The 26364-nt window shown below is 39.9% G+C and overlaps 1 protein-coding gene across 4 annotated transcripts in view; it reads right to left on the reverse strand.

The window, feature by feature from the left end:
* SGCG (sarcoglycan gamma) overlaps nt 1-26364 on the reverse strand; it is a 127876-nt gene that overhangs the window by 72302 nt on the left and 29210 nt on the right. For 2 of the 4 annotated variants that reach the window (XM_035003693.1, XM_035003694.1), the window contains exon 2: nt 2181-2375. In XM_035003693.1, coding sequence (XP_034859584.1) covers nt 2181-2375 — 195 coding nt within the window. Of the gene's footprint in view, nt 1-2180; nt 2376-12813; nt 12841-23768; nt 23918-26364 lie in introns of those variants that run through there. The other 2 variants (XM_035003695.1, XM_035003697.1) reach the window with 2 other exon arrangements.

Genomic DNA, 26364 nt, shown 5'->3' on the forward strand with positions numbered 1-26364 from the left:
CAGTACCAAAGCTCTTGAAATCTTCCTTTATAGTCATGTTGCTTCCTTGGCATGTATGCATTCAAGAAAGAATACCGGTTTATATATGAATAAAATAAAAATGAAACTAAATTCTTCTATAGAGAGAGATCTTTCAAACTCAGAAAAAATTAGAGCATAAATTAATTTACAACGTCCAGCCTTATAAAGTATGGGACATTCCCAAAGCAAGGGATCAAGCTCACACACATATGAGAATTACATCATTTATATTATCTCACTTTGAGAAGAATGACCCAAAGTCCACCCATCATCTTTTGATCAAATGTTGGCACTTTCTGCAAAATAATCTTTTTGTGGGTCTTCCCTTTTGATCCATGAATATAAGTGTATGTTCATCTAGTTTTGTTGAAAGGGGCACTAAAGCACCCTGAATTAACAACAGGTCCCTAATGTGGAAGGAGACACCATGCATGCTGACTCTATCTCACTAGAAAGTGCAGGCTCTGGACAGGGGCAGCAATGGCAGGAAAACATTTGCTGGTCTCTGTGAGTAGCTATCCTAAGCTGAAGTGGACTCAGCTGCTGGCACAATTTAGTTTAATGCAATTGAAATTTATAATATCCCACACTTGTTTTCAGTGCTATACAAGACAAGAGCACAAAATATACTATCACTTCCCATTCACATAGTTTATAAAGTTAATTCATATACACTTCTAACATAATGCCCATCTGCATTCATTCAAGATATATTTACCAAGTGCCAAACATGTGCCAAGATGACCAGGTGACTGATAGAACTCATGGTCCCTGATGTCAAGGGACTTTTATATTTGGCCATCCTCCGCACCTGCAGGGCCCTGGGATGGCTTCTTTCTCCCGGGCCATTATAAGGGTCTTTTTCTTAGTCAATTTCTCTCTACATTCTGCATAACTGAGGGGCACACTGTGGGTGGGTGCAGGTCCTTTAGTCAGGAGGCATCTCTGAGAGATCCCATAGTTTATAATTTGAGGACTTCAATCTCAGTTCACTCTCCAAAAAATATTAAAATAAATTTAGAGATAAAATGAAGGTGATGTACAGCACATGCATACCATATGCTGTGCTAGCTAAGTAAAGATGGCCAAGGGAACTAAATACTATGGTGATGCTGTAAAAATATGGTTTTTGTAAATTTTAAAGAAGAAATCACAACTTATATTTGGCTAATTTAAACGTATTATGTATTTATAGTATTTAAATATAACTTATAAGTGTTTATATTAAATATATATTAAATATATTAACACATTTTAAGCTATATTTTGATTGGATTGGTATTTTACCTCTTTGAATACAGAAAAATGTAAATACTTACTTATGTCAGCAAAATAAATAATGTGCCTAGTGGCTGTAGAACAACGGCAGGAAAGAAATCCCTGCATAGAAAGTGAAGGAGGCTCATCAAAGGAAGCCATGTCAGACTGATTGCTACAACTATTGTTCTGGATATAGCACATGCCTGTATCACACCTTCAAGATGCATGTAAGGAACAGACTGACCTACCTGTGATGTTCACTGCAGTATTTTTCTCACTATGACTATCTAGCAAAATTAAGACATTTTCATGTTAAATGAATAGTTTTTTCAAAAAGTATACAAAATATTATCAAAGCATATAAAATTACCCAGCTATCTTGAAAACATGAGGATGTTTAAAATAGACTATGAATTCCTTAGGACTACTAGTGTTTTATCTGCTCAAATCTTTTGTTAAATGTCGAGTGGACATGAATTTATTGTATATTAAAACGAAATTTTTAAAAGAATGAGGAAGTAGCACCTGGATGGTTAGTATTTACGGACTAATGGGATTAGAAAACATGATTTATAGAATTTTACATAATAATGGATTAAATAATCATTACACACTTTTGACTCAGTCAACCATGAACTCAAGAGTGATACAATTTTCCCACACGTAGAGGGAGTGAATAACATAAAAAATTGCAATAGAAAATCAAAAAACCCAACACCCTATAGTTCATAGTGAAATTAAGAAAGAGTAAATGTATACATACTTTGCTACTGAGAATTCTGATCTGGACAGAAAACAAACATTAATTCCATTAAAAGAGGCTTCCACCAATACAATATGGATGAAGTGATATAACAAACAGAACAAGAACATGCTTACCAGGAAAGGAAGCTACTTACTGGGGAAAACCACATCACTTTAAGAATCCAAATTGTAAGAGCAAAATTCACAAGGAGGATGATGAGTAAAAGAAGAACAAATAAGTAGAGGCAACGCTTTCTCCAGCCATAAATGCCAATTTTGTAGACACACTGGTTCTCTGGCCTCTGTATGTGGGTGCCTTCTGTGGTTGTAGTGTACTGTTCACGGACCATCTGCCAAGGGGTAGGGGGAGGGTTGGAAAAGGGAGAGGGAGGGGGTGAGGGAGAGAGGGAGGGTCAGAGAGACACAGAGACAGGGAAGTAGAGAGAGAAAGGGAGAGATGGAGTGTGGAGAGATAGAGAGAGAGGGAGGGGAGGAAGGAGGGGGAGAGGGGGAGAGAGGGAGGGACACAGAGACAGAAACAGAGAATTTGTTTGTCAATACTGATTTACTACAAGTCCAACAAGATAATACTTTTTACCCCAATAATAAATTTCCAGAATTAAGATGAGTTTTAAAAAGAACTGAATATTACTTTGAAACATGTCACTATTTCAAGCAGAGTGATATTTAATCTATCATTCAACATAGTTTAGATACTGCCAATTCATCTGAAATCCAGTGACCGTATTTTCAGATTTTAATCAATACATTTAATATATACAGACAACTTTCAAAATTCTGCAGGGTTAATCTTGGAATTGAAGCATCAAACTAAAATAATCGACTTACCAAGTTTTTATAAGATTCAGTGGGAGGAAAATCAAGCTGATACCTATGTATCTTTCTAAAAATGGAATCCAATTATTTAGTTTTTATGTCAAATAATTAAATCACATCTTTTTTCAGTTGCTAAATTACTCAGAATTAAAGGTTCTCTTCAAGATACCTACCACGCTAATTTTTGCCTATAATAAATTTCCCCAGTATTAACCTACTTCCGAAAACAATCAGAATGTATACATGCATACAAATGTTTACAAGTGTTCATTGTTTCATGTAAACTAGACTAAGAGCTTTCATAACAATTTCAACTTTATGAGGAGATTTTAAAGAATTATTTTTTATTTCACTTCACAACAGTGGAAAGAAGAAAGTGTTTTTAATTTATAAAGTGAAGATTAGAGATTATTAAGACTTTCCTGATTGTAAATGCAGTAAAATGATGAATCAGAACATAAAATATTTTCCTCTGGGATTTTTTTATGCAAAGGTGTTATGTTTATTTTTAGAAATGGTTTGGAAGTGTCCTTATTAAAATAAGTCACAGTCTGAAATAATTCTTTAAATCTCTCTCCCACTCAACAATTGGATTTTCCTATGTTCTATTTGATTATATAAAACTGTGCTATTCATCACATAGGATTTTCAAATACTCAGGACAATCTACATTATTCAAAACCTAAATGCTTACTGATGTCATAACTGGCATAACTTATTTGCTCATTTCTTTGAGCTCCTCAGTCTTCCTGACATTAGAGTCTACCTCATGCATGCAGTTGCTCCAAAGTCCAAGGAATCATCCTTGCTTCTTCTTTCCCTTCAAATTTCTCATATCTTATCGGCTCTGCCTTAAAATGTATCCCGAATGTATCCACTCCTCTTACCCCCACACTAGTTCAAGCCACCACAAACTCTCTTACCTGCACTACTGTGAAACAGGTTTCCCTTCTTTCCTTACAGAAACCATGCTCTACCCAGCAGCCAAATATGCAAAATTAAAGCTAGCTCTTTTTCTGTTCTTTCAAACCTTCTAATGGCTCTTCCCCACACTGAGAATATCTGAACTCCTCTGTCACCTGCCAGATTCTCCACGAATGGCCTTTGCTTACTTCTTCAACATCATCTACTACTACCATTTTGTCTTTTGCTCGCAATGCTCCATCTACTCTTTAATCGACCAGGTTAACTCACCTCAGGACCTCTGTCCTGGGCATTCTCTCCACCTGAAACACTCTGCTGTTTCCTTCCTAGCTTTCAGTGGCAGCTCACATGTCATTTCTTCAGAGAAGTATTCTCTGGGCACTCAGGTCACTTTCCATTGCCTCCGGCTATTATACTTATTTCAAAGTGCTTATCATTATCTGTAATAATGGTGGCAACTCCAGAATTTCTGTGAAGCACAGGCTGAGAGACTGCAACTGGATTGGAAGGGTGGCCAGGGAGTCTGAATTTATAGCAAGTGCACTACTTTACAGCATCGTTACAGATGGGTAAGAATAGCTTTCCAAGAATGTGTGTACACAGGGTTTCCAACTGCTACATATTTCTATTCCTACATAGAGTTTCCTATTGCTGGTGTAACATATTATCACAAATCTGGTGGCTTAAACCAACACAGTTTTATTATCTTACAGTTTTGGAGGTCAGAAGTCCAAAAATGGGTCTTTGGGGGCTAAAAATCAAAGTGTGGGCAGGTTTGTATTCCTTCTGGAGGGTCTAAGGAAAATCTGTTCCTTCTTTTTTCCAGCTTCCGGAGCCTGCCCACACTCCTTGGCTACAGCCTCTATTTATGTTGCTTCAGCTCCTTCTCTGACTCTAACCCTGCTGCTTGCCCTTTTTAAGGACCTTGTGATTACACCAGGCCCACTGGGGAATCCAGGACAATGCCTCCATCGCAAAGGCCTTAACATAATCACAACTGCAAAATCCCTTTTACCATATAAGTTTCCAGGGATTAGGACATGAACATATTTGGAGGTCATTATTCTACCTTTCATAGAAAGCTTTTCTTCACACTTACATAAAATGGGATAAACCTTAATATCCATTTAAGACAATTTTGTTGTGGCTTACAGGAGAGCCAGTAGCAATTCCATTTTGAGGGTAGTCCTTAACTCCCTCTATTTTTTTTTTAATTTTATTTTATTTTATTATGTTATGTTAGTCACCATACATCATTAGTTTTTGATGTAATGATCCATGATTCATTGTTTTCATATAACACCCAGTGCTCCATGCAGTACATGCCCTCCTTAATACCCATCAGTCCTGGGAATCTGTTTTGATTATTCACCTGTTTTTTGACTCCTCCTCCTTTGAATGTAAACTCTATGTGAGTCTTGTTCATTGCTATGTCCCTAAAATAGGGTAACTGACAAATAATAGGCACATAATAGGGGCCTGAAGTGAATGAGTGAATGAAAAAATTGAAAAAAAACTATTGAATTTGAAAAACACTACTTGAGCTATCTACCTGCCAGGGACAATGATAGCAAATGGGGCTAGATAGATGGAGTGAGTGCTCTGAGTTACAGACTAAATAAAACATTCTATGACTTATGAACATACTGAATCCATTAAGAAAAGATTTAGTAGTTGTGGTCTAACACTTTTCTTTTTTATTATGTTATGTTAATCACCATACATTACATCATTAGTTTTTGATGTAGTGTTCCATGATTCATTGTTTGCGTATAACACCCAGTGCTCCATGCAGTATGTGCCCTCCTTAATACCCATCACCAGGCTAATCCATCCCCCCACGCCCCTCCCCTCTGGAACCCACAGTTTGTTTCTCAGGGTCCATAGTCTCTCATGGTTCGTCTCCCCCTCCGATTCCCCCCCTTCATTTTTCCCTTCCTGCTATCTTGTTCTTTTTTTTAACGTATAACGTATTATTTGTTTCAGAGGTACAGGTCTGTGATTCAACAGTCTTACACAATTCACAGCGCTCACCATAGCACATATCCTCCCCAATGTCTATCACACAGCCACAACATCCCTCCCACCCCTCACCACTCCAGCAACCCTCAGTTTGTTTCCTGAAATTAAGAATTCTTCATATCAGTGAGGTCATATGATACATGTCTTTCTCTGACTGACTGATCTCGCTCAGCATAATACCCTCCAGATCCAGCCATGTCATTGCAAATGGCAAGATTTCATTCCTTTTGATGGCTGTATAATATTCCATTGTATATATATACACCACATCTTCTTTATCCATTCATCTGTCGATGGACATCTTGGCTCTTTCCACAGTTTGGCTATTGTGGACATTGCTGCTATAAACATCAGGGTGCATGTACCCCTTCGGATCGCTACATTTGTATCTTTGGGGTAAATACCCAGTAGTGCAATTGGGTCAGAGGGTAGCTCTATTTTCAACTTTTTGAGGAACCTCCATACTATTTTCCAGAGTGGCTGCACCAGCTTGCATTCCCACCAACAGTGTAGGAGGGTTCCCCTTTCTCGGCATCCCTGCCAACATCTGTCGTTTCCTGACTTGTTAATTTTAGCCATTCTGACTGGTGTGAGGTGGTATCTTACTGAGGTTTTGATTTGGATTTCCCTGATGCCGAGCGATGTTGAGCACTTTCTCATGTGTCTGTTGGCCATTTGGATGTCTTCTCTGGAAAAATGTCTGTTCATGTCTTCTGCCCATTTCTTGATTGGATCATTTGTTCTTTGGGTGTTGAGTTTGATAAGTTCTTTATAGATTTTGGATACTAGCCCCTTACCTGATATGTCATTTGCAAATACCTTCTCCCATTCTGTCGGTTGTCTTTTGGTTTTCTTGACTGTTTCTTTTGCTGTGCGAAAGCTTTTTATCTTGATGAAGTCCCAATAGTTCATTTTTGCCCTTGCTTCCCTTGCCTTGGGCGATGTTTCTAGGAAGAAGTTGCTGTGGCTGAGGTCGAAGAGGTTGCTGCCTGTGTTCTCCTTTAGGATTTTGATGGGCTCCTGTCTCACATTTAGGTTTTTCAACCATTTTGAGTCTGTTTTTGTATGTGGTGTAAGGAACTGGTCCAGTTTCATTCTTCTGAATGTGGCTGTCCAGTTTTCCCAACCCCATATGTTGAAGAGACTTTGTTTTTTCCACTGGACATTCTTTCCTGTTTTGTCAAAGATTAGGTGACCATACAGTTGAGGGTCCATTTCTGGGCTCTCTATTCTGTTCCACTGATCTATGTGTCTGTTTTTGTGCCAGTACCATACTGTCTTGATGATGACAGCTTTGTAATAGAGCTTGAAGTCTGGAATTGTGATGCTGCCAGCTTTGCTTTTCTTTCTCAACATTCCTCTGGCTATTCGGGGTCTTTTCTGGTTCCATACAAATTTTGGAATTATTTGTTCCATTTCTTTGAAAAAAGTGGACAGTATTTTGACAGGGATTGCATTGAATGTGTAGATTGCTGTCGGTGGCATTGACATCTTCACAATATTTGTTCTTCCAATCCATGAGCATGGAACATTTTTCCATTTCTTTATGTCTTCCTCAATTTCTTTCATGAGTATTTTATAGTTTTCTGACTACAGATTCTTTGCCTCTTTGGTTAGATTTATTCCTAGGTATCTTACGGTTTTGGGTGCAATTGTAAATGGGATTGACTCCTTAATTTCTCTTTCTTCTGTCTTGTTGTTGGTGTATAGGAATGCCACTGATTTCTGTGCATTCATTTTATATCCTGCCACTTGACTGAATTCCTGTATGAGTTCTAGCAGTTTTGGGGGGGAGTCTTTTGGGTTTTCCACATAAAGTATCATATCATTGGCAAAGAGTGAGAGTTTGACTTCTTCTTTGCCGATTTGGATGCCTTTGATTTCTTTTTGTTGTCTGATTGCTGTGGCTAGGACTTCCAATACTATGTTGAATAGCAGTGGTGATAGTGGACATCCCTGCCGTGTTCCTGACCTTAGGGGGAAAGCTCTCAGTTTTTCCCCATTGAGAATGATATTCTCTGTGGGTTTTTCATAGATGGCTTTTATGATATTGAGGCATGTAGCCTCGATCCCTATACTCTGAAGAGTTTTGATCAAGAAAGGATGCTGTACTTTGTCAAATGCTTTTTCTGCATCTATTGAGAGGATTGTATGGTTCTTGTTCTTTCTTTTATTAATGTATTGTATCACGTTGATTTATTTGCAGATGTTGAACCAACCTTGCCGCCCAGGGATAAATCCCACTTGGTCGTGGTGAATAATCCTTTTAATGTACTGTTGGATCCTATTGGCTAGTATTTTGGTGAGAATTTTTGCATCCGTGTTCATCAAGGATATTGGTCTGTAATTCTCCTTTTTGATGGGGTCTTTGTCTGGTTTGGGGATCAAGGTAATGCTGGCCTCATAAAATGAGTTTGGCAGTTTTCCTTCCATTTCTATTTTTTGGAACAGTTTCAAAAGAATAGGTATTAATTCTTCCTTAAATGTTTGGTAGAATTCCCTTGGGGAGCCATCTGGCCCTGGGCTTTTGTTTGTTGGGAGATTTTTGATGACTGCTTCAATTTCCTTAGTGGTTATAGGTCTGTTCAGGTTTTCTAATTCTTCCTTGGTTCAGTTTTGGTAGTTGATACATCTCTAGGAATGCATCCATTTCTTCCAGATTATCTAATTTGCTGGCATATAGTTGCTCATAATATGTTTTTACAATTGTTTGTATTTCTTTGGTGTTGGTTGTGATCTCTCCTCTTTTATTCATGATTTTGTTGATTTGGGTCATTTCTCTTTTCTTTTTGATAAGTCTGGCCAGGGGGTTATCAATCTTGTTAATTCTTTCAAAGTACCAGCTCCTAGTTTTTTTTTTTTTTTTTTAAGATTTTATTTATTTTTTTGACAGAGAGAGACACAGTCAGAGAGGGAACACAAGCAGGGGGAGTGGGAGAGGGAGAAGCCGGCTTCCCGCGGAGCAAGGAGCCCAATGCGGGACTCGATCCCAGGACCCCGGGATCATGACCTGAGCCAAAGGCAGACACTTAACCGACTGAGCCACTCAGGCACCCCCAGCTTCTAGTTTCATTGATCTGTTCTACTGTTCTTTTGGTTTCTATTTCATTGATTTCTGCTCTGATCTTCATTAGTTCTCTTCTCCTGCTGGGTTTAGGCTTTATTTGCTGTTCTTTCTCCAGCTCCTTTAGGTGTAGGGTTAGGTTTTGTACTTGAGACTTTTCTTGTTTCTTGAGAAAGGCTTGTATTGCTATATACTTTCCTCTTAGGACTGCCTTTGCTGTATCCCAAAGATTTTCAACAGTTGTTTTCATTTTCATTGGTTTCCATGAATTTTTTAAATTCTTCTTTAATTTCCTGGTTGACCCATTCATTCTTTAGTAGGATGCTCTTTAGCCTCCATGTATTTGAGTTCTTTCCGACTTTCCTCTTGGGATTGAGTTCTAGTTTCAAAGCATTGTGGTCTGAAAATAGGCAGGGAATGATCCCAATCTTTTGGTACCGGTTGAGACCTGATTTGTGACCTAGGATGTGATCGATTCTGAAAAATGTTCCATGGGCACTAGAGAAGAATGTGTATTCTGTTGCTTTGGGATGGAATGTTCTGAATATGTCTGTGAAGTCCATTTGGTCCAGTGTGTCATTTAAAGTCTTTATTTCCTTGTTGATCTTTTGCTTAGATGATCTGTCCATTTCAGTGAGGGGGGTGTTAAAGTCCCCCACTATTACTGTATTGTTGTCAATGTGTTTCTTTGCTTTTGTTATTAATTGCCTTATATAATTGGCTGCTCCCATGTTAGGGGCATAGATATTTACAATTGTTAGATCTTCTTGTTGGATAGACCCTTTAAGTAGGATATAGTGTCCTTCCTCATCTCTTATTACAGTCTTTGGTTTAAAATCTAATTTGTCTGACATAAGGACTGCCACCCCCACTTTCTTTTGGTGTCCATTAGCATAGTAAATGGTTTTCCACCCCCTCACTTTCAATCTGGGCGTGTCTTTGGGTCTAAAATGAATCTCTTGCAGACAGCATATCGATGGGTCTTGTTTTTTAATCCAATCTGATAGCCTGTGTCTTTTGTTTGGGGCATTTAGCCCATATACATTCAATACATATACTATTGAAAGATATGAATTTAGTGCCATTGTATTGGTAAGGTGACTATTACTGTATATTGTCTGTGTTCCTTTCTGGTCTATGTTGCTTTTAGGGTCTCTCTTTGCTTAGAGGACCCCTTTCAAGATTTCTTGTGGGGCTGGTTTCGTGTTTGCAAATTCCTTTAGTTTTTGTTTGTCCTGGAAGCTTTTTATCTCTCCTTCTATTTTCAATGACAGTCTAGCTGGATATAGTATTCTTGGCTGCATATTTTTCTCATTTAGTGCTCTGAATATATCCTGCCAGTCCTTTCTGGCCGGCCAGGTCTCTGTGGATAGGTCTATTGTCATTCTAATGTTTCTACCATTGGAGGTTACATAGCTCTTCTCCTGAGCTGCTTTCAGGATTTTCTCTTTGTCTCTGAGACTCATAAGTTTTAATATTAGATGTCGGGGTGTTGACCTATTTTTATTGATTTTGAGGAGAGTTCTCTGTGCCTCCTGGATTTTGATGCCTGTTTCTTTCCCCAAATTAGGGAAGTTCTCTGCTATAATTTGCTCCAATATACCTTCTGACCCTCTCACTCTTCTTCTTCTTCTGGGATCCCAATTATTCTAATGTTGTTTCGTCTTATGGTATCAATTATCTCTCGAATTCTGCCCTCGTGATCCAGAAGTTGTTTATCTCTCTTTTTTCAGCTTCTTTATTTTCCATCACTTGGTCTTCTATATCACTGAGTCTCTCTTCTGCCTCATTTATCCTAGCAGTTAGCACCCCCATTTTTGATTGCACCTCATTAATAGCCTTTTTGATTTTGATAGCCTTGGTTAGATTTTAGTTCTTTTATTTCTCCAGAAAGGATTTCTCTGATAACTTCCATGTTTTTTTCAAGCCCAGCTAGTATCTTTAAAATCACCATTCTGAACTCTAGTTCTGACATCTTACTAATGTCTGTATTGATTAGGTCTCTGGCAGTTGGTACTGCCTCTTGTTCTTTTTTTTGAGGGTATTTTTCTATCTTGTCATTTTGTCCAGAGGAGAATAGATGACTGAGAACAAAATGCTAACAGGGAAACAATGAACCCAGAAAAATATACACTAAACAAATCAGAAGAGACCTGGAACTGGGGGAAAAGAAAGGAAAGAAAGAAAAAAGAAAAAAAAAAAAGGAAAAAGAAAAAGATAAAAACAAACAGACAAAAAAACCCAGAATATTATTGGGCTCGTGCATAGATCAGTGCCACACACTAGATTTTGGGTGTATTTTGGTCTGTTAGAAGAAAGTGCCTCCCAAAATTTTAAAGAAAGAAAAACTTATATATGTACAAAAATAAGGGTAAATACAATAAAGGGATAGAATATGACTGTAAAGATGAAAATTATAAAAGATTTTATAAAAGGAATTGATAAGAAGTTGGTTGAAGGGCGCCTGGGTGGCTCAGGTGGTTAAGTGACTGCCTTCGGCTCAGGTCATGATCCTGGAGTCCCAGGATCGAGTCCCACATTGGGCTCCCTGCTCAGCGGGGTGTCTGCTTCCCCCTCTGCCCTCTTTCCTCTCATGCTCTCTGTCTCTCATTCTCTCTCTCTCAAATAAATAAATAAAATCTTTAAAAAAATATTTAAAAAATATATAAAATAAAAAAAAAGAAGTTGGTTGAAAAAAGAAGAGGATTTAAAAAAAAAAGGGAGAGAATGTGATCAGGCAGGACACTAGAACAAAGCCATACACTAGAGATTTAGGGTATATTTTGGTCTGTTAGAGGAAACTGTATCCCAAAATTTTAAAGAGAGAACAACTTATATATACATGTTATATATATATATACATATAACCAAAAATAAGGTTAACTACTATGAAGGGATAGAATATGATGATAAAAATGATAAATAAAAATGATTTTTTAAAAAAGCAATGATAAGATGTTGGTTGAAAAGGGAAAAAGAAAAATTAAAAAAAAAGAAAGTTAAAGAAAAATTAACTTTGAAAGACTAAAGAATCATGGGAAAAAAGCCATGAATTCTATGTGCAGTATTCCCCCAGCGGGGAAGTTCTGCCGTTCTCGTTGATCCGTAAACTTGGTCTTGGCTGGCTGTTCTTGTTGATCTTCTGGGGAAGGGGCCTGTTGCCGTGGTCCCCAAATGTCTTTGCTGGAGGCAGAATTGCCCCACCCTTGCCCGGTTCGGGCTAAGTAATCTGCTTGGGTTTGCTCTCGAGAGCTTTTGTTCCCTGCAAGCTCTCCGTATAGCCTTGGAGGTCAAGAGTGAAAATGGTGGCCTCCCAATCTCTGCCCTGGAGAAGCCAAGAACTTGGGGCCCTGCTCATCAGTGTGCCCCCAGAGAAAAGCAGTCAGTCACTCCTGTCTCCCTGGTCTCCGGCCGCACTCCATGCTCACCCAGCCTTTGACCAAGTGTTTCTATCTCTGGCACCCAACCCCGTGTGGAGTCTCCAAACCCAGCAGATCCCTGTGGTGAGCTCCTGCGCCCCCGCTCCTCCTTGGAGAGGAAGGGGAGTCTCCCCGGATCTGCCACTTGTTGGGTCCCTGCTGGAGGAGCAGTGGCCCGACTGTGCTGCGGATCACAGTTTATGGCAACCCTGGGCTGAGAGTCTGCTCCTCAGCTCCATCTCTGCAGCCGGCTTCCCCACTCCCACCCCTGGGAGCTCTGCCGCACTCAGACACCCCTGGTCTTTCTGTGACCCCGAGGGTCCCGAGACCACACTGTCCCCGCGAGGGTTCCACCCCCCACTTAGCCACTGGAGTGACGTCCCTCAGCGGAGCCAACTTCTAAAAGTTCCTATTTTGTGCTCCATGGCTCTATCACTTGCCAGAAGCGGCCGACGGAGGCACCCTCCCCCGTCATCTATCCTCCTGAATATCGCCTTGGATTCCCTTCTCCGCATGTCCTACCTTTCAGAAAGTGGTCGCTTTTCTGTTCAGAGTGTTGTTGCTATTCTTTTCTTCGATCTCCTATTGAGTTCGTAGGTGTTCGGAATGGTTTGATCCCTATCCAGCTGAATTCCTGGGACCAGATGAAATTTAAGTCTCTTACTCCTCCGCCATCTTGCTCCACCCCCGGTCTAACATTGTTTTTAAACAATGACTGTGGATGAGGAGCTAATTCCAAAGGGGATCCATGCTAAGTAGATAGAAATAAAACTGTTGTCTTTACTGTTAAAGCATTTTCAGAAAAGATCTATTAGAAAGAGGACTAGTAATATATAAATATGAGATCTCTAGGATTTTATTACTGAAAGAATATTAACAAAGACAAACTATGTAAGACTAGAAAAACAGTCTGTGACTCCTGGGGATACAATTCTGCTTTTACCACCATATGCCCTGGCAGACAGCAGAAACTCACAAATATTTACAGCCCCAGCTCCATTTCTCCACTCCTCCTTCCAGAAAAACTCCTTGAGTGGGTTGACTCTACCCACTGTCTCTCTATCTATGCGTCTTCCTTCTCTCTAGAAGTCAATTCCAGACAGGCTTTCACACCTACCACCCACTGAACTTGCTTTTGCAAGCTCCCCAATGACCTCCATGTTGCTAAGCAAAGTGTGCATTCACATGACGTAGGGTCAGCACATGCCAAATAGTCATTGCCTCCACTTCCACTAGGTTTCCAGAAACGCTACTTGCAATGGCGATTGCTTCTTATTCTCATTTGCTGCTTCCTCCTCATCTCCCAGCCTCAGACTCAGCCCTTAGACTACTTCTCTTCATTTGAATTTACCCCCAGTTGTCGATGCATCTTTTTTTTTTTTTAAGATTTATTTATTTACTTTAGGGAGAGAAAGAGATGGAGGAAGGGACAGAGAGACAGAACATGAGTGGGGGTAGGGGCAGACGGAGAGAAGCTCAGTGGGGAGCCTGACTTAGGGTTCAATCTCACCACCCATGAGATCATGACCTGAGCTGAAACCAACAGTTGGACGCTTAACTGACTGAGCCACCCAGGTGCCCCCTGAATGCATCTTTAAGATGAAGACTCCCCATTTCTTAGCACAGACTCACCTTGAACTTAAGATTCCTATACCCAACTAGAAATCTCAAACTTCACATGTCCCAGCCCAAACTGACCTCATCTTCCCAACCTGCTCCTTCTAAAATTTTCCCCATCTCACTAACTGGGGAAGAGGAAACTGGGGAAAGTGGTCTGCCTAGTTTATGAGTTACCCCACTTTTTAAAAAAGATTTTATTTATTTTAGGGACAGAAAGAGAGAGAGTGCATGGTGGGAATGGGCAGAGGGACAGGGAGAAAGAAGCTTAAGCAGACTCCAGCACTGAGTGCAGAGCCTGATGCAGGGCTGGATCCCATGACCCTGAAATCATGACCTGAGCCGAAACCAAGAGTTGGATGCTTAACCAACTGAACCACCCAGGTGCTCCATGAGTTATCCCACTTTTGTGCACCTATTTTGCTAACTGCCTAAGAGGCTGGATCCCATTTCCTCAGCTGAACATACTGACTCCAGGCTCACTTTCAGAAGCTAATGACCTGTTTTCTTGTCCTTCCCGATTTGAGCGCTACTTACAATTACTTCTGCTCCCACATCTGGTTTTTTCCCCCCAGTTTATTTCTTACTCTACCATGTTTTATGATTGCCCACATTAAGTATTTTGGTTAACCTGCTATTGCTATTTCTCAGTGTTGATTACGTTGCATAAAACAAGCTAGATAGGTATGATTTAAATGACTAGGCGGAACACACAATTTAAATTTTTTTCTAAAAAATCAATTTTGTTAATTAATAAGTTATTAGCTTATAGTCCTCATAGTTCATGGTGCCTTTCATTTTTATTTGATACTGTGTATTATGTTTCTGCTAGAAGAGACTTTCAGAGGCTATCTGGGTCAGCTAGCTTCCTTCAGATATTTATTATCATCAGCATTGGGAAGGATACCAATTCTTCAGCACTTTGACGTCAGACAAGAGCAAAGCAGCATTCGTGCTGGCAAGAAATTGTGCTGGAACAATGCAGAGTACTTTACAATCTATTTATAAGCCCTTTACCAAAAAATTAATGAAATAATGCTTTATCTTAGAACTTAAAATCTGTATTCCAAGATAAAGAATTTTGAGTTTTACTATATGCTGAATAAAAATTACCTTTAGAGACCCCTTTATTTTTAAAAATAATTTATGTTATTGGGGCACCTGGGTGGCTCAGTTGGTTAAGCGTCTGCCTTTGGCTCAAGTCATGATCCTGGGGCCCTGGGATAGAGCCCCACATTGGGCTCCTTGCTCTGTAGGGAACCTGCTTCTCTCTCTTACTCTGCCTGCTGCTCCCCCTGCTTGTGCTCTCTCTCTGTCAAATAAATAAATAAAAGAAACTTTCTTTAAAAAAATAATTTATGTTATCATTAAAAATTTATACTTCTTTCCCTGTTAACCATTTCTCAAAGTTGTTGGTGGTGTACTTAATTTTGGTTGGTTTTAAATGTTTCTCTCAAATATAGTTATCAAGATTTTAATAGGGATTCAGACATGAAGCATAATACATTTTTGCATGAATACCAGTTTTTATATGCTTTGAATTCATGGTTCCCTATTTATTATTAAAATAAAACCACCTTATAGATAAGAATTCTGTCTTCTATATTCTTTGATTCTTGTCATGGGACATAATATAGTGAATTGAGCACTGTGTCTACTAAATAGATGTTGTTAAATGACATTCTTAATTTCAAGGGCCATTTGTGGACATGCCTAATTTGGATAGGCTATTGCCAGGAGTTTGAGACATAGAAATCATAAATACATAGATGATGTTGAAAAGGAGCCAAAATGATTTTTTTTAAAAAGTAGATTTGAAAACAACTAAACAGACCCTTTAGAAATGAGAAATTCAGTTCTATTTTAAAATTCAAAAATGAGTTATATAGCTTGAAGTTTTCAGACATATAAAGTCTATATCTTATATTTATCCAACAGATATGTAAGACGATAAATCTTAGAAAACATGACAGCGTGGTAAAGATATGGGAAATGTGGAGGGAAATCTGAAGGAAGAGATGGTCTAAATGTGTCCCACTGGAGCTCCAGGGGAGTAACAGGAGAAAATATAGGAAAGACAATGATTAAAGGGTAACTGTGAAGAATTTTCTCTAATTGAAGATAAATTAGGCTGAAAACAGATACTGACTCCTGAGCTGGATAAATTAATTGAAATGTATTAAATAATTCTGAATCCGGAGAACATCAAAAACAAAGAAGCCTCATGACAAGTATGGGTCCCAGGTTCAACCTTGTAAATGTGGTCATGCTGCAAAATTAATGAACTCATCCCAGTGAGGGCCTCTATATAGGAGAGTCTGGCAGAGAGTTCAAATCCATCCTTTTTCCAGCTAGCACTTCTTGGTAGGGCACCTGTTGGGAATGATCCTGAGCCCTTGGGCCTGCACAGTGACTCCAAGAAGGAAGGGAAGGAGGAAGGAGCAGTGATTCCAAGAATCTCCCAGTTAAACTATTCTTGGAAGAGTAATCTAGATTATTGGTGATAAGGGCCCCATTTACTGGTGTTGCTTATTCCCAGCCCAACACACATAACACCACCCATCCTTTTACCCCAAAGGAGATGAAAACTTCAGCTACTCCTCAACAATGGGGCAGGAGCAGAGGACAGTCACCATCCATCATTTATGTTATATCTGAACTCCCATAATTATAGGCACATTATGGTGGGGTATTGCTGTAACACTACACATATAAAATTATATTCATAAGGAGGCTGTAGAAATGCTAGACTTGTATGCATCTAACAAACATCCTGATACTCCTACCTTCATGTATATCTATTTATCTGTATACATGAAATAAAAACTAAATAAGTTCAAAAAATAATGAAGCAAGCCATTATCATAGTGGAAGATTTTAGCATACGTCTATTGATAGATCAAGCCCTCTAAAATGAGTGGCGTTATATGAAACTTGGACAATACAATTGAAATGTGTTTAAACGGACATATAGAGAGCCCAACTGGGAAGTGCTTATGCTTTACAAGCATACATGTAACAGCTGCAAAATCTGATAACCTACTAGTTCACAAGGAAGTATGAAGAAATGCCACTGGATTTGTTTCATACAAATTCTTTGCTCTGTTGATAATATAGTAAAATTATAAGTGCATTACACAATGATGGGCAAAACAAAAACCAAAGTCTTTGAAATACATTAAGAGGACTGGGATTGAGGCTTGATGATCACACTTACTCAGACACACACAGATGATTCAGATTATGTTTTCCTGCCATAACCACAAAGCAAGGGGTGGAGGAGGTCCAATGGGCACAGCTACCCAGCCATCTTCTTTTCTCCCAGGGAGATTCATCTGAGTGTTAGGGATAGAGCTCTGCTTTGAGTTAGGTCCTGCCAGGCCACAGGGCAGGCTGACTGGGGGCTTTCCAAACCTCTAATATCACCCATCATGTCAATCGAAAAACTGCAGGAAAATTATTTTTGACAGTCTCAAAACTGCCTTTCATATCATAGAATGTAGCTCTGATGTCCAAGCAGTATAATTTCTTATTACACAGCAGGTGCTATCATGTTACATCATCCATTAAAATGACAAGGCAACTCACAAGAGTAGTCAACTGCAAGAGTATATATGGCCAGTAGGAGTTATGTGCACATAACAGGCAATTGCTGAGTATGCACTGGACAAATGGATGTATAGAGAGTGGGACTTACTGGATAAAAAGCATAGTTTTGTGCTTCAGTATGAAAAATGAGATCATGACAAAAGGACAAATAGAGAAAGGAGAATAGAGTCTAAAACAAGCCCCCACACAGAGGTGATAAATGAATAAATTGAAAGTGAGAAATAAGAGCTATCCAGTATATATGGACCACTTTTCCAGGGAAGGAGGAAGTTAGTGTGCTTATCAGTTAAAGGGGACTAGGTCATGCTAGCACTGCGAACCATGGGACGGAAAAGTTCTCCCTCCATTTGCTTTCAGACTTCCAAAAGATAGCTAATTCCCATGTTAATTAGCTAATTCTCACTATTTCCAGCCTCCCTGTTTGCATCATAACTCACATCACTCTGACTGGGTGCAAACATTTAGGAAAACAAAGAGTAATGGGGAGGAGTCTGCCCCAAGAAAAATTCAATGGCTCATAATAAATTGGGGAAAACATTTGTCTTAAAGATAAGGCAAGGTTGATACCCTTAAAAAATACAAATAATCCAGTAACACTTGAGCAAAGCCATGCACTTACACCAAGGAAACATAAATGACCAATAATACCCACAGTAAAAAGTTCAGCTTCACTGTAAACCAAGGAATGCAGATAAACACAAGTGCTGGAGCAGTTTGCAAAGACTAAGGGAGATTTAAAAAGTGATTAGTAGCCAATATCGGCAAAGTGTTTGAAAAACGAACATGGTACCCCTCTGCTGGTGAGCTTGAAAGTGAACGTAATCCTTCTAGACAGGTACTTGGCACTATGCACCAAGGACCTCAAACACAGTAATTTCAATTCTGGAAACTTAGTCCAAAGAAGAAACAATTAGGAACTAAAATGAAGATGTATGTTTCAGGATTATGTATTGTAGCATTATCTATCATGGTGAAAAACTAGACACTAAATAAATGATGAAGAGTAATGAATTCATTGGATTCTTACAGTATGACAGAATTAACTGCTTGGAAGCAAAACAATATCCTAGGGAAATGCTAGTGATAGAGTGTCAAATGAAAAAGAAATACATATTAAAATGTACATGCCTAGAAAAAAGTAAAATTTAAAAATTGTTAATAATAATTTCCCCCATACTCTACTTTTTTCATTGAAAACTGCATTTCCCAAATATTTTTCTCTATTTTTTCAGATTTACAGAATTTTTACAAATCTATCTTTTGATATATATATTCTTTTGATAATACTAAAGTTAGTAATAAATTCACCATACTCATCCCAACTATGACTACAACATAACTTGAAGAATAGATCTGCTTTATCTTTTAGTCAAGCTGCTCAGCATTGGACACCTAAATACAGCAAAGTATGTGGATTATAATGATCAATTTCATCCAAAGTCACAATCATTTATGCCCATATTCCCATATTATAAATACACACACACACAAACACACACAGATTAGAAAGGTCATCAGATTGTTCTCTCTTCTTTACAATAGGACTGAGTTTTAAAATAAAATGGCAAACTCTGCCATTAAAAAAAAAATTCTTTACAAAATACACCAAACCAAGAGAATAAATGCTCTTCAAGTAGCTAAGAGACCTAAATGGGGAAGAAACTTATTTAAATGAACGAATGACTCTAAGGAAAAAGAAAACCTCAAACCGATGGTCAAACAAATGTTAGGTAATAAAACTGGTTTCAAACATCATATTTTGTTTCATAGTTCCGATGTAGGCTTATTTTAAAACAGTGTGAGGGTAATAAAGGTGGGCAATTCAAACATACTTTTCTTAGTGTTTTGTTCTTGTTTTTATTAAATAAACTCAGAAATTGGAGACTTTTACAGTGTCATTATATAGTATTTGCCTAAGGAGTAATATTAACATCCAGAAATTGAAGTTGGCAGAGATCAGACACAGAATAGTGATTAAGCAAGAACAGTATTCATGTCAATTAGAAGTGTGCGCATTCAAGTATCATTACAAAGACTGCCACATTTGGAGACCTGGTTTCTTAACCAGAACCAGGTGTTATTTGATACCAAATATGCTCCCCTTCTTGGCATGGTTTATACCTACTATTTACCTCTGATTTAGTGCATGTACATCAAGTGCAGAGAGACAAATTAGTAGTTAGCTGCAGCAAGAGCTAAGGAAATGTTAACAAAATGCTATACCATGGAGCTGCTGGAAGCCCAAAAGCGACCCCCTGTCTCCCTGTTGAAGGTCAGTCAGTGGCCTCCTGCTGCACTTCATACTAAGCTCCACTCCACTGGTGCATCCAGCCTTCCCAGTTCCATCTCATCCCACTCTGCCCTTCTCAACACTGGTTTCCTTCCATCTCTCAAACAGACTAAGCTCTTTCTATTTCGTAGCCTTTGTACATGTTCTTCCTTCTGACTGACAATTTGGTCCGTACCACGTGGCGGCCATTTCTGTCTTAACTTAAAGGGTCTTTCGAGAGCACCCCCGCTTCTGTGTATCTTGTGTCCTGTCCTAATTTACAACTGAGTCCTGGTTATTTCTTTCATGGTATTTCTCAGGGTGGATAAGGATACCTTTATTTGTTTACTTTGTATTGTCTATTCCTTTTTAGACTCTTACCTCCATGAAGGCAGGAAGGATACTTTGTTCACTGTCATGAACCCAGCACCTAGAGTAGTACCTGCCAAGGAGCAGGCACTCCATTATATGTAATTGTTGCAGGCAGGGAGGCCAAATAAAATGTATTCTCATCTATAATGTATTTGTGGAATAGATTTCCATGTCTAGGAAACAGCATTATGATTGCAAATATAAGCCATTCCCTCTTTATCCAGACATCCTATTATCTCTCTTACCCATTCTTTAACTGACATCCTACCAATGTCAACAGAAATTCTGTGAATAGCTAGGAAAAGAACTGGAACATATCAAACAAAAGGGGGAAATGATGGATTTACACATCATTATTTTCCAGACCCTTTCATTGGCATAATGAGATGACGGATGCATATGTCATAATTCATAGGCTGACACTTCCCTCATTTCACATCTCAGCAATCCTGCGTATGACTTCATTTGCTAGCATCCATGTTAATCATAAGCACTCTTTGTGTCTGAACAGTGCATTTCAAGGGTCAAGATCATATAAAGTTCTACCCTGATAAGATAAATGAGTTGGATTTGGGAGGAAGATTAGTAATCAAAAAGCACTGTTTCTCAAATAATACAATATATGTTAAAAAAAAAAAAAGAAGAAGATAGCAGGAGGGGAAGAATGAAGGGGGGGAAATTGGAGGGGGAGAAGAACCATGAGAGACGATGGACTCTGAAAAACAAACTGAGGGTTCTAGAGGGGAGGAGGGTGGGAGAATGGGTTAGCCTGGTGATGGGTATTAAAGAGGGCACGTTCTGCATGGAGCACTGGGTGTTAAACACAAACAATGAATCATGGAACACTACATCAAAAACTAATGACGTATGGTGATTAACATAATAAAAATTTTTAAAAAAAGCACTGTTTCTACTTTTGCTTTTCAACTATAGAATCTTAAGTATTTCCCTTTTGCTTTCATATAAACCAGACTGAGTTCTAAAGACATGCCTTACTTAGTTCTAGGACAAAAACTTCATGATGATCAATTCTGTCAACTGGTCAATTCACCTGGCCCAGCAGGCTTATCCTCACAGCAGAGACTCCTGATCACCTTAGTCTCAGGACACGTTCTGACTTCTGGTGGAATATGTTCGAAGAGCTTTCTGAGAGGGGTTTGGGGCTTTGTCACCTGGTTCTGTCCGTGAGATGCAGCCCACAGACCCACATGTCTTTCTTTCTTTTTTTTTTTTTTAAAGATTTTATTTATTCATTCATGAGAGACAGAGAGAGAGAGGCAGAGGGAGAAGCAGGCTCCCAAGGAGCAGAGAGCCCGATGTGGGACTCAATCCCAGGACCCTGGGATCATGACCTGAGCCGAAGGCAGACGCCCAACCATCTGAGCCACCCAGGCGCCCCCCACATGTCTTTCTAACCTCTGCACCTGCTCCCTGGAAATTGGAGTTCCCCCTACTGTTTTATCTTCTCTTCCTTCTTCACAGTGGCATTCCTTCCCTAAATTCTACTCCAACCTGTGACCCCACTAAAGCTCTGCGGAAATCATGGACAAGATTTACTTGGAGACTCTTAGTTCCTTACAATTAAGACTCCTGAATGAGGGCGCCTGGGTGGCTCAGTTGGTTAAGCGACTGCCTTCGGCTCAGGTCATGATCCTGGAGTCCCCGGGATCGAGTCCCGCATCGGGCTCCCTGCTCGGCAGGGAGTCTGCTTCTCCCTCTGACCCTCCTCCCTCTCATGCTCTCTGTCTCTCATTCTCTCTCTCTCAAATAAATAAATAAAATCTTAAAAAAAAAAAAGACTCCTGAATGAAAGTGGAGGAGAAAGGTATGATATTATTTGATTGTGGCTTATCTCCTTGTCTTTAAAATATTTACTTCTTTGATTTTGATGGTCCAAAATGAACACGAGGATTTATTTTTTTGATTTAATATGTAATCTTTTAGGAAACAATATATGGTTATCTTTTCTTCCCACCAGTTCTTGTTGTTCAATTTGTGTTTTGTCAAATCACTCAGAAACTACCGACAAATATGTGGACTATTTCATTGCATAGCATTTTCCTAATGTTATATCAACACCAAAGGATCACCAAATATAGAGTTTAATTATGCAGTTTTTCAAGAAGTTTTTTTTTTTTAACATAGAAAGTGTTCACTGGGCTGTTTATTGGTGTCTTAACTTATACATGCTTTCCTAATATCATGGGTAATATAATAGTTTCCTTCTAAGTCCCCTAATGCTTACAATTGAGATTCCCAGAGTTCTTATGGACCACCTAATGCCTGGACCCACTGGCGTCTTTCTCACAACAGGTGGAATGTAAGGCTTACTGGTGAATTACAGGTATTTGATGTCATGAGAATTATAAGTTTCATAAATGTTATTATGCCTCTGATTACTATCATTATTCCAAACACACCATTTTAATATCTTTGGACACCTAACATTCACAATCAATCCAGTTAACCTTATAACATTTACTCTGATATACCCCCATATATATTTATAAATCTTACATATGTAGAAGGCCTTTATTTCCCTGAAATTTGCCATCATAGCTCCAAAGGGAAAATGCACCGTTCCTAGAAAAATGATTAGCACACAGTGTTATACTTGCTGTTATTATACACTAAGTACAAAATTCATGGTCTTTTGACTTTAAAGTCAGATCAAACTAGTATTTTGAAGAATACGTATTTATAGAATGTGATGGTGCCACACCTTGACAAGGTTCTGGAAACTATTATTATAGATACAACCCATAATATGGAATATGGTTGTATAGATACAACCCATATCAGAAAAGCTCTATATTATTAATAGAATCAATCAAAACTCAAATACCTATTTATTAAAATTATTATATGAATGACTCATTTATGTATTTTCTATGAAATATTTATTTTATGATTTTGTTCCTTTAAAATGTTTTGATAACAGAATATGATTTAATCAAAGTAATTACCAAAATAATAATGACCTTTAATTTGTCTGTATTGAGAGTAAAGGGATAATTAGTCAAAGTTAGCCCCTATTTAAGGTGGAATTATCCTGGCAGTTCTGTGGTAGCTTTAACTTAATCCTCTACTTATGAACCCAAGCAAATTAATCTGAAATGCAAATTGTTCTCTCCTGTCTCCAGTTTCCTAGCTTACTCAACATCCAAAAAATATTGCATTCATGTTCCCATATCATTTGTCCCATATCCACAAGGGCAGGATTTTTTTTCCCCCTCTATGAGTTCTTTGCCAGTCTCACTGCCTAGAACACTGCCAATATCTGATGATTGAATGGATGAATATAATACAAAGATTAATTCTCCATTAAATGCTAGTTTTAAATTGTTCTATTGGATTACACTTTGGTCATACCTATAAAAGTAAAACAAGTAGAGAAAGAAAATTATTTTCTAAGAATTCATGCCTAAATCAGATAATCTTAAAAACAGAAAACCTGAAGATTACTCTAGCAGATGCTGTGATGTGCCACGCAGACCTCGCCTCATCACCAAGAAACTCATTGTCCCAGCCACCAGGACGGCTTCCTGCTCACAGCACACACCTGAGTCCCTGCCCTGGGACTGTCTTTGGCTGATGAGGGCGGACTCACCTGAAGCGTTGCCCCTTGCAGGGCAGCTAAGGACTGGTCAGTCTAGGGGCATGAGGGCTTGGCCCCTGCCTTTGAAGATTCACGTCTTCTCTGAAGGGTCAGTCTGACTCCAGAGAGCACCTCCACCCCTCGTCTCTCCCCAGCCAGTCCTGTGGGATCACAGAGGTTTCTGTTTTTACTACATCACAGTTGAGCTTCTTCCTCTGCCCATTCCTGCTTCCCCCACTCCCATAGAGCTATTCTTCCTAAAAGCACTTCCTGATGAACTTCCTCTATGCAAATCTCAGTCTCCTGTCCGCGTCCCCGAATCCCTGTCAAAACACAGGTAGCAGAGTTGGTGGCCAGAAGTAGTCTGGGGAAGCAAATCTAAAATGGTATTTTGGAGCTGGATCACCTGTCAATCACTGGCAACCAGGACCCTGTTTCTGGCAGTTCGTGGAATACTGGCTATACCAGGGCACACAGTGGTGGCATCACTGTTAAAACTGCCCCTGGTGCTGAACGGGATGGAACATCAGTGGGAGGAAACTTACTAGCAGGTGCAATGCATAAGGGATTGGAGGGTTTCAGACAAGTCAATCATCATAAGGACCATGGAATTGATGCTCTTCTTCAAGGCACTGGAGAAAGACAATGAGAGACTGAGGTGGTACCAGGCAAACTGTAAAAATCAGAGGACCTCTCTGGCAGCTGATGAAGAGACTCCCACTTCCTGTAACTGAAGGGTATAGTGAGCAGAGGATCCAGGCTTCCTAAGAGTCGAGGAGCACCAAAGAATGAATTCTCAACCTGGGCAAGGCTGCTCTGTCAGAACCAGGGCCCCAGCAGGGTGGGAGTGGAGCTGTGAGACTTGGAATGAGACATCTGGACCAATACACTTAAGAACCTGGAAACTCCAGGTGCCCCTGGAATGTCTGGGTCTGCAGAGTGGCCCATCCCTCCCTCCCACTTGAAGATGATGTGACAACCTGCCACCTGCCTGTTTTCTCCTGGCCAGCTGACCACATAGTTGGGATTAAATCACCACATAACCAGGTAGGGAAAGACAGGACCTGATAAGGGAACAAAGGGACTATATCCAAAGGGCCAGAAGTCCCTACCCAGAAGGTGTCAGCAAGTGACAGTGTACCTGGAACTGAGTCCCGGGGGGATGGATCAAGGAAGATACAAAGTGGGCAAGGAAAAACATTTGGTATTAGAGCATCCTGCAATGATACAGAACTTAACGCCATGGTCTTGGAAGATGGCATTAATACACTGCTAGGTTGGCCCTCAAAAGCTTGGAGAAAGTAATGGCTTATATAATGAAAGACAAAGCCAGACATGCCAGACTAGTTGTTGAAGAGGAAGAAGATAGATGGGCAACCACCAAGAGAGTTCTCTCCATCTATGCAACAAGAGACATCAAGGATGGATGATCAGGAGGCTGAGGGCCACTAACCCCTATAAAAATCACAACTCTTTGCTCAAGTTTCATACAGTGAAGCCCTTAACTGAAGAGAGGCCTGGTCCCCAGAAGGAGGCACCAGCAACACCAGAACAAGTGTACACAACAAGGACTCAGCCAGCCCTGCTCCAACAAACCCCAAGGCCATGCAATTGAGGAAAGGCTAAGCCTGTGGAAGAATCACAATGCAGACCTCTAGCATTTTGGAATAAGGCCATGCCATCTGTGGCAGAGAATTATATGCCATCTGAAAAACATTTCTCTAACTACTACTGGGCCTTCGTGCAGGTAAGGCACCTGACCATGAGACACCAAGTGGCCATGTGGCCAGCATTTCCCATCATGACCTGAGTTTTGTTAGACTGACACCAAGGCATAACAAGGTCAGGAGCCAGCAGCAATCTCCTGAAAGTTAGAACTTCCTCCTAGAAAGTTAGGGCTAGGCAGAGGGCACACAGGTGACTCATAGTTCCATGTCACTCACCACCTCTCCCCGATCTCAGTCCTCTGGCCATTGAGGGGTGTCCCTCATGACCAGCCTACAGAGGAGGAAAAAGGCCAAACTTGGTTTCAGGGTGGGTTGGTTCAATATATTGGTGCAAGCCACAAAAGGCCTGCTGTGGACCACAGCCCAGTCACGGTGCTGAGAGGAAATCTTCCCAAAGCACAAAGCTTCAGGTGCGTCTGCTCATCCACTTTTTGTGGAAACAGAAACTGGCTGAGGTTGGAATATATACAATCTCATTGATGGAGCTGAATGGCTTGGCTGGTTCATCAGGACCTGGAAGGGGGAGTCTGGAAGAGGGAGGACAATGAGATCTGGGAAAGAGCTTGTGGGTGGACCTCCAGAGTACAAAGGGCAAAGGCTTTTGTTTCACACATTAACATCCTCCAGACTGTCCACTGTGCAAAAGGCACCAAATAACCAGAATGACTCTGCCAGCCGACACCATTCAGCTCATCATCACCCACACCAGTGCTCCCATAGTGGCCATAGTGGCTGGGATAGAGGCCATGCATGGGCCCAACGAGGGCTCCCTCTCAGCAAGGCTGATCTAGCCACTGCCACTACTGAGTGTCTAAACTGCCAACAACAGACACCAATGCTGAACCTGAATTTAGCACCATCCCTTGACATGCCCAAGCAGC

Source organism: Mirounga leonina, unplaced genomic scaffold (assembly GCF_011800145.1).
Source record: "Mirounga leonina isolate KUSES-001 unplaced genomic scaffold, KU_Mleo_1.0 Mir_127, whole genome shotgun sequence".
Lineage (NCBI taxonomy): Eukaryota > Metazoa > Chordata > Mammalia > Carnivora > Phocidae > Mirounga > Mirounga leonina.